General features: G+C 33.7%; 1 protein-coding gene across 1 annotated transcript in view; it reads left to right on the top strand.

The window, feature by feature from the left end:
• Window positions 1-1,669: 1,669 nt before the first annotated feature.
• The window catches only part of LOC111054716 (photoreceptor ankyrin repeat protein), a 61,847-nt gene continuing 53,165 nt past the window's right edge, over window positions 1,670-10,351 (top strand). The window contains exons 1-2 of the mRNA XM_039430870.1: window positions 1,670-1,818; window positions 4,272-4,325. Of these exons, the coding sequence (XP_039286804.1) occupies window positions 4,289-4,325 (37 nt within the window). The 5' untranslated portion in view covers window positions 1,670-1,818; window positions 4,272-4,288. The remainder of the gene's footprint in view (window positions 1,819-4,271; window positions 4,326-10,351) is intronic.

Below are 10,351 nucleotides of genomic sequence, written 5' to 3'. Positions count from 1 at the left end.
AATTCAATTGGATTATTATTTTGTCATTTATCACATGGTCTTTAGATTGAAAACACAATAACAAGGAAGGAAGATATCATTCACTTCCCCTATAGCCTTCTGTTTTAGAGACTACAAACTATGTGAATAATCAAAACATTCAATAGCAAAATTTATGAAATATTGAATCTTTGAGACATTGGAACTATAATATTGATTTTGGTTTCAGAACCAAAACCATTCAACTCCATAACATCCATGAATGAAAAGTCTTCACCTTGAGTGGCCTATTCCTATTATAAATGAATAGGATTCACAAATTTTTGGCCTCATACAACATAGCCGGTACTATATGCCGCCTCTTCACTTTTGTCAGTTAATGGATATTCTGTTAATTATTACCAATATTATTAATAAAATATCAATTTTTATTGAATTAAGGGCCATATGCACCATCTAAGTTTAACGCTAAACCACGTTTTGTAGATAATATATGGTTGCATTTTATCATATTGTGCTCCATTCGAGGTTTAAACGAACAGCTGACCTTTCTTCGTTTTAACTGAGAATCTGCACACGGGCCTGATAATAAAATTATTGTAGTACCGTAATAAACTATTGTTATAGTTACTATTGCTTATAAATTATACCGTACTTAAAATCATGACTATACGAACCGTACATAATAATAAAGAGCATGATCTTTCATCTTGCTGAGCTGTGTGATTCTGAATTATAATTTTTAAATTCAGGCGTAATAAATACAGTAGGTCTACTTATTTTTTTACTCCAGTAGATACCTAATAATATTGTTTTTCAAACTATCAACTATCCATTGTTGATTCATTAGTTATGATTGCATATTAAATTTTAGAGCAAATTAATGAATTTCTGGATAATAAGTGTCAATGTCGTAATGTTCCTTCCAATGATTATAAATACTTCATCAAGACAATTCCACGGTTATGGGGATGTTCCAACATTACATATAAATAATACCATTAGGTCTTATCTTTAGGTTTTACCTTTTGAGATAAAATAATTCAAAAAGGGTACCTACTGAGATTTGTATTTCTATTTATAATAGGTACCATTAGGCTACGGTATATAGTTGACAAAATCAATGTCATATTCTTTTCAACTCAAGCCTACTACCGTATCACTTAATCCATAGATCATTTGTACTATAAGTCAATTTAAGAGACTGTATATTGTCAATCTAAGAGTCTTGGCAACGTTACTCTCCTATCTTTCTTCACTGCCATTATAACGTGGATTTCACTATAGAATGTCCATCAACAACTTGTAAGCCTACATCTCAACTTTTATACAGTCCATCATCAGGTACTCATAGCCTATATCGAATAAAAAATTATATGAATATTTTTTATGAATCATTCATGCACAAAGCTTTGATTTGTCACATTCCTACACAAGAGTTTCAATTATATTGACAATATTTAAGGCTAAAATAACCTATTATAATCATGATATAAGTACTATACCAATTCAGAATTTACATAAAAAGATACCTATAGATGAAATCATATACGCTGCTTTTTTTGCTGACGAGAGCGTGGTACGCATTCATTGAATACGATTGAGTGAGTGAGTGAGTGGAATGGGTGGAGTGGTTGGGCCGTGAGGGAGGATAACACCCCACGTGCCTGAGAGGGACTTTGAGGCATTCTGTGAGTAACACAGTCAGTGTGCTTGTGCATTCCAACCACAGCGTTCGGTATTTGTATTCGGTCTCCCGCCAATCTCATAATACGCCAAACCCATCCTCACTGTCAGCTATAGGTAACAACAAATAGAACAAACCGCCACCTGAAGCAGGTAATATGATTTATAATCACAGTTAAATAAGTTACCGTATTCAAATACAACTTGCAATAATTGAGAAAATTGCACAAACGTCAATTTCGCAAAACTGAGTAGAATTCATTAGAATTATTTTTATTACACTTTTATTACACTCATAGGCCTACATGGTGAAGATGTGAATTTTGTGTTGCTCCTTCCATGTTATAAAATATAATTGATTTCGATTCAGCATTTTGTTATTTCCTTATGTTCTTCCATCCCAATTATGTATACGGTAACTACAAATCGAGGTTGAGCCTATAATGAAATGTAGTGGCGATTATTCGTTGTTTATCATTTCTGACAGTACATGAATTCAACACTATCATAGGACAATACATTAACGATATACACTTTCAAAGAAATTGCTTTTTAATTTAGATAAAGGAATTGAATACTAATTTATACTGACGAGATATCTTTCTGTAGGCCATTCGTTAGTTCTCAAACGTCTTACAAATTGTTCATACATAGGCTGCTACTTTTGATATGGGTTTTTTGTGATATATATTCAGTGGGAAAGTAAATTCATTAATATTAACGGAATTCATAGTAAACATTCGAACATCTTTAAATCGTTAAATATTGATGAAAAATGAGAATATTTTTCTTTGATTTGAAAATTAGGTTTTAAATTTCAAGAAGAGACCTCAATAAATACTTAGCATGGAACTTACTGATCTATATAATATGGAAAGGGGTTTACTGGGAAATGAATGAATGTGTTTTTGAAGAATTAATTGAGCTACACCATTCCTGTTTAAAATAGAGCTTTTTGAATCCAGATACTGGTAGAAAAATCTACGAAATATAATGCAATGAAATTTGAACAAATGATATTCTGATAATATAGGGAACAATTCTTATTTGTCCTCAGTGCTACAAATTGCCTATTTATTGATATAATCTTCTACAAATAAGAAATTTTGTAGAGGTTTGAGGTGGAGGCTTTAATATCTGGTTATCTTTTGTAATTTTCTCTAAATATTTTCGAACTATAATCATATAATTATTAAAATAAATGTTATATACCTACCTTAATTGAAAAAAAGCTGCAAAAGTAAGAGAAAAATGATGTGCTTCATAATCATGATGAGTAACAAATACATTCAGTTGATTACGACGGTATTAGATGCTTATCATTTAGCAAAATTCTAATTAGTTGTTAGAATATTGAATTTTATGTGCTGATGTCCTTAGAAATGATTGCAATTCTACTCGCATAACAATTATCATTCACACACGCCTTTATTGCTATACATGATTCAGACTTATAGCTGTGATTCCTGTCAAATACTGTGGATAACAAAGCCACCCAAACAACCTATATATCTAGCTATTTTATTAATACAGCAATAAAGAAATTATTTCTAGTGAAGTGTGAACACCCGCAATACCACAGACAAGTGGACGCTAGCCAAAATGTCAGTAACTTATAATATCTTAGTCCTGACTTAAATTTGTTTTGTAAACAGAATTGGATTGCCCTTATTGTTTCTTTTGAGCTAAATTTGTGAATTTTAAATTTGTGATTTGGAATATGGAATACCTACCTTCATACTTTAAGAAACTAGTCCAAGAATTATAATTTCAGGTACCGTCAATAACTAGACCAATGCTGTTGTTCATGAGTGATTTATAGTAGCCTACCTGTTATTAATTCATCTTTTGGAATAATATGATATCAAATCAAATTATACTTCCGTAAAACCACCAATCTATTTTAGTAGCTGTCACTCGTAATAAGCAATTATAATTATAACTGATTAGCAATTAGATGAGAGGAACTGATGAAATTTAATTTGAGTTACCGGTATTCAATTTGAATATATTTGTAAAAAGTTGCTGGAGAGTAGGCCTATAGAAAGAGTTCAATTTAGGCTGTCTTCTGTCCTAGAGTTTTACAGCAGTAGGATAGCAAGGTAATCTTAAAATGATCATTTACACGTCTTATAGCCTACAGTATTTGGTGAAATAAAGTTAGTATGTATTCATAGTTAAAAAAGAATTTGTTGAATATCAAGTACGGTATTAATTTGGAGAAAACACAATCATTTTTAATACGTGATATTTGACTACGGTACATATTTGCGCTTCCATTACTCGTTGTAATAATATTGTGTAGATTAAAGTAGAATTCAAATTCACAATTGTAATTTACAAATTGAGAGATTTATTATGGATATCTATAATGTTCACTTGGTGAATTATTCACATTCCATGATGGGGAAGATTCATGATTATTTGAAAAACACACCCATATTAATTTTAAATTTTTATATATGATTTTTTCCGGACTTTATCATACTATGCAGTTTCAAGTTGTACTGCCGTATATAATATACATACCGTATATTATTTATCTTATCAATAAAAAAGTAATCGGTTCGTCAAAATGTGAATTTTTAACAATCTTCTTTTTTCAGGTTGCCAATGCACAGCAATGTACATAGGATCCAGGACTACTCTACCTGCAACAGGTGAAATAATAATCCTCAACTGTAGTAGACGTTGAAAATAATACTATAAGCAACATTTGTTCGTCTGAGGCTATTGCGATGCCGAGAGTGATAGGCCCAATGATCATCAATAAATATTATTAAACATTATTGTTTTCTAGATTAGATAGGTACTCAGATCAGATATCAGATTAGGTACTTATTATTATTATCAAAATTGACTAGCAAGAATGTTACACGTGTAATGTTTACAACATTTTCTTATTACCATTATAAAATCATATACAGTATCACTGATTGTATTTTTCTAAATTTCACATGCAATTATATTATTTTTCGAGGGATGATAACCATTTTTTGACTGAATAATATTCTATTCAAGTGTGACGCGCTATCCATAAACATTTTGACACTCTTTCTATAAGGAGGAATCCATCAGTTTTGGAAATGAGGTCACGTCAAAGAAAGCATATCAACATTTTTGTCATATTTCCCTCCTCCTTTCAACACATGGTTGTTATTTTATTTAAATAAGTGGAACATCCAACTCTGCATGCCAGGTACATTATTTTTCAAAGTATATTATGTTGAATAGTTGGAATACATTCAGTCATTCTGGGTGCTTCCAGCTATTGTTCGGGTAGCTTCTGTTTCCCTTCCTCGCTGAAACTGCAAAAAGCAGCTTTTCAGAACCGACAGTTAGTCAATAATCACCCCTCACCAACTGAAATAGAACGTTTCCAAACCTAGTTTTGCAATTGCTTCACGAATTAACAAGCTCCATATGCAAGACAGCTCATCAATGAGCTTTATTAAATAGTTATTGGGCCACAAGTCGATCAATGAATAACCAATTAATTAATCATATTATATATGTTTCTACCTGTCGACTAAAAAATTATAGACATTGATTTATATAGCATGTTTTTACGGAAGTGAACCCATCCATTACTGAAAAATTGAAATGTGAATATGAATGTTCTATTATATTATAAATTTATAAGTAAGTATAGAGGGGTATTGATCCCCCCAAAGCTCAATGGCTTACCACCCAGAAAAAGACCGACAAAATCCGGATCCCCAATTACTTTTCAATTTTTCAATTACGCAGTCTCCCTTGGGTACAATTGCTATATATTTCTATGGATGTAGAATAGAATGGAATGAGTGCCTTCACTTTTCCTCTGAGGGCACAGGTGGCCCTCTCTTACACTTAACTCTACTGTTAGGTACATGATAATACAAAATAAAAATACAAACATTTATAACCAATTAAGAAAATGGAATGATAATAATAATCCAAATCACAATGAAAAACATGAACAATATCTACCTATTATTTTTAAGATAATAAAGTTCAAAAAATTGGAAAAAAATACAAAAATTATGTCAAAAATAAAGAATAACAGACTTTTGTGTTAGGCCTCATCCACTGTGTAGTAGAAAGAGCAACTAGCATATTTTGCAAAAAAATAATAGGCCTACCGGTACGTGTAAATAATAAATAACATATTTATTCATTTGATTCCAAATAAGTAAAATGTCAAAAGGAAGTCATTTATTTATGCTCAATCAAACTAGTCTTCAGATCTATACATTCACTCGAATATTAGGTGATTAGCTTGAGTAAAATCATGAGAATGAGTTAGGATCGAAACCTTTTGAGCCTGATTGAAGTATAATGTAATATGTTCATCTCGATCAAGATTAGAAACAAATCTCAATCAAGCAATGATATTTTGAGCTCGGTGCGGTGCGGTGTCTCAGTCATGTCATGTGTAACAGCAGATTACAACGGAAAGATTAGTCTTCTACCAGCATCAATCTTATTTGAAAAGGTAAAAAAAGGGCTGATCTTCTTCAGTGAATGTATGCCAGCAAAGACCCTATTACAAGTGTTGTACAGATAAGCTATGATAGTACAACAAAATCATTTATTTATCCTAGATAATCCTTTCTTTGACGTTCTGCAATGAAGGCGATTGTAAAAATATTTTCAAAAAATTACTTTTCAGGAAAGTTCACTGTATACTGAAGAAGAGTTCAGTGCACACTGTAGTATATAGTTCACTGTATACTGCGTAGAGTTCACTGTATAGTGCTGTGTAGAGTTTACTTCACTGTAATAACCAAATATTGTAATTTTTTCCAATATTCTGGAACATGACTGAGATAATGAAGATCGAATTCCACATCCTTTGGAATCATTGAGATTTCAATGAAACTCTTCACCTCACATTAAGAAAACATTTCTGTCCTTGAAACTGAATCTCCTTGGTGGTCTGGAGAAGAAGAGGAGCATCATTTACACGTCATCTAATTTTAGAACTGAACAAATAAGAATATCTCGTGCAAATGTGTTCCTTGAATAGCTCAAAACTATGAGATGGCTCTTTTATTGTAAAAGTCGTGACCAGCCATTCAATGTGAAGCAGAAACAGTGTGAAATTAGTGTATTGCACGTTAAGGGCTAAGGGCCATGTAAAACCAGTGCGGTGCTTTCGAACGCGCCCTTTGAAGGGCGGTCTCTGTGTCCTTGATCAGCAACGTTTCTCAGCCTCATTTGAATAATAGCCCTTTATAATGTTTTTAATGCGTCGTTATCTCACCATGCAATCTTACAAGTGACCCTTGCTCTGTACATGGTTCGAATTTAACTTAATACACTTAGGGCACGGATCTGTTAAAGGCGGAGTAGTTCCTTACTCTTTAAGGTTATTTCCATTACAATGTACTTTTGCAAAAGATCAAATAGCTGTCTCATACTTTTTTTGATAAATCAGTTTGACTAGTCTACAATTTTCGTGATTTGGAAACAATTCGATCAAGAATTGCTTGTTTGCTTACTGCACACCAACATTAAGTTGGCTCTCCACTAAAATATTTTTGAAATCTCACAACGCCATCGTTTTGAGCTCGTTTTGAGCTGATTTGAGCAACTTTTATTTCGTTTTGAGCACCCACCGTTTTTGAGATATGACGTCTCAAAAATTGGAGAGCCAACTTAATGCCAGCTCTCCACTTTTCGAAATCGAAAAACTAAACACACCATCGTTTTGAGCTCGTTTTGAGCTGATTTGAGCAACTTTTATTTCGTTTTGAGCACCCACCGTTTTCGAGATATGACATCTCAAAAATTGGAGAGCCAACTTAATGCCAGCTCTCCACTTTTTAAAATCGAAAAAGTAAACACGCCATCGTTTTGAGCTCGTTTTGAGCTGATTTGAGCAACTTTTATTTTGTTTTGAGCACCCACCGTTTTCGAGATATGACGTCTCAAAAGTTGGGGAGCCAACTTAATGCCAGCTCTCCACTTTTTGAAATCGAAAAAGTAAACACACCATCGTTTTGAGCTCGTTTTGAGCTGATTTGAGCAACTTTTATTTCGTTTTGAGCACCCACAGTTTTTGAGATATGACGTCTCGAAAATTGGAGAGCTAACTTAATGCTAACTATATAGTAAATCAAAAAATCAATTATAACTCCTGAACTAAAGTTGCTCAAAACGTGGAAACCTGCACAAGAGTAGAGGTCTATGAGGAGCTACTCTCAGCAGGAATTGACGTTTTGAGCCATCACATTTCTCAAGTATTTCCCACTCATAGTATGTACCATGTACTATATGGTAAATCAAAAAATCAATTAAAACTCCTGAACCAGAGGTGCTCGAAACGTGGAAACCTGCACACGAGTAGAGGTCTATAAGAAGCTACTCTCAGCAGAAATTGACGTTTTGAGCCATCACGGTTCTCAAGTAATTCCCATTCATAGTATGTTTCATGTACTATACAGTAAATCAAAAAATCAATTATAACTCCTGAACTAGAGGTGCTCAAAACGTGGAAACCTGCACAAGAGTGAAGGTCTTTGAGGAGCTACTCTCAGCAGAAATTGACGTTTTGAGCCATCACAGTTCTCAAGTAATTCAAACTCATAGTATGTACCATGTACTATATGGTGAATCAAAAAATCAATTATAACTCCTAAACCAGAGGTGCTCAAAACGTGTAAACCTGCACAAGAGTGGAGGTCTATGAGAAGTAACATTCAGCAGAAATTGACGTTTTGAGCCATCATAGTTCTCAAGTAATTCCCACTCATTGTATGTATCATGTACTATATGGTAAATCAAAAAATCAATTAAAACTCCTAAACCAGAGGTGCTCAAAACGTGGAAACCTGCACAAGAGTGTAGGTCTATGAGGAGCTACTCTCAGCAGAAATTGACGTTCTGAGCCATCACAGTTCTCAAGTAATTCAAACTCATAGTATGTACCATGTACTATATGGTAAATCAAAAAATCAATTATAACTCCTAAACCAGAGGTGCTCAAAACGTGTAAACCTGCACAAGAGTGGAGGTCTATGAGAAGTAACATTCAGCAGAAATTGACATTTTGAGCCATCACAGTTCTCAAGTAATTCTCACTCATAGTATGAATTACAGTTCAGTCAATTTGTACTCAGCAATTTTCGCGGCTTGTAAAACTTGACCATTAATGGGAGAGTTCTGATTTCGAATTCTCAATGTTTTTTGTAATACCGGACATCAGCAATTTTTTATGAGAATTATTGAAGGAATCAATTATTATTCATTGGCATTTATTACTTGAATTAATCGGTTGATAACTGATAACTATATTTTGTTCATACAAAATTAAAAGAAAATAATACAACTTTTTCAAAAATACCTTCTACTTCTTTTTTAAATACAATAAACCTCTAATATTATGAAACCAATCAAATAAATTGAAAGAAATATAAATTCAAGGGCTTACTCCTATCTCCTGGTGGAAATTCAAAATAAATAAACATCAGTGACCTCTACTCTTGTGCAGGTTTCCACGTTTTGAGCACCTCTAGTTCAGAAATTATAATTGATTTTTTGATTTACTATATGGTACATGAAACATACTATGAATGGGAATTACTTGAGAACTGTGATGGCTCAAAACGTCAATTTCTGCTGCAAGTTACTTCTCATAGACCTCTACTCTTGTGCAGGTTTCCACGTTTTGAGCACCTCTGGTTTAGGAGTTATGATTGATTTTTTGATTTACCATATAGTACATGGTACATACTATGAGTGGGAATTACTTGAGAACTGTGATGGCTCAAAACGTCAATTTCTGCTGAGAGTAGCTCCTCATAGACCTTCACTCTTGTGCAGGTTTTCACGTTTTGAGCACCTCTAGTTCAGGAGTTATAATTGATTTTTTGATTTACTATATAGTTGGCGTTAAGTTAGCTCACCAATTTTCGAGACGTCATATCTCAAAAACTGTGGGTGCTCAAAACGTCAATTTCTGCTGAGAGTAGCTTCTCATAGACCTCTACTCTTGTGCAGGTTTACACGTTTTGAGCACCTCTGGTTTAGGAGTTATGATTGATTTTTTGATTTTCCATAATGTACAGGAGACATAGTATGAGTGGGAATTACTTGAGAACTGTGATGGCTCAAAACGTCAATTTCTGCTGAGAGTAGCTTCTCATAGACCTCTACTCTTGTGCAGGTTAACACGTTTTGAGCACCTCTGGTTTAGGAGTTATGATTGATTTTTTGATTTTCAATATAGTACAGGAGACATACTATGAGTGGGAATTACTTGAGAACTGTGATGGCTCAAAACGTCAATTTCTGCTGAGAGTAGCTTCTCATGGACCTCTACTCTTGTACAGGTTTACGCGTTTTGAGCACCTCTGGTTTAGGAGTTATGATTGATTTTTTGATTTTCCATATAGTACAGGAGACATACTATGAGTGGGAATTACTTGAGAACTGTGATGGCTCAAAACGTCAATTTCTGCTGAGAGTGGCTTCTCATGGACCTCTACTCTTGTGCAGGTTTCCACGTTTTGAGCACCTCTAGTTTATGAGTTTTAGTTGATTTTTTGATTTACCATATAGTACATGGTACATACTATGAGTGGGAAATGCTTGAGAACTGTGATGGCTCAAAACGTCAATTTCTGCTAAGAGTAGCTCCCCATAGACCTCCACTCTTGTGCAGGTTTCCACGTTTTGAGCACCTCTAGTTCAGGAGTTA

This window comes from Nilaparvata lugens, chromosome 6 (assembly GCF_014356525.2).
Source record: "Nilaparvata lugens isolate BPH chromosome 6, ASM1435652v1, whole genome shotgun sequence".
Lineage (NCBI taxonomy): Eukaryota > Metazoa > Arthropoda > Insecta > Hemiptera > Delphacidae > Nilaparvata > Nilaparvata lugens.
This window is presented reverse-complemented; position numbering and strand designations above follow the sequence as displayed.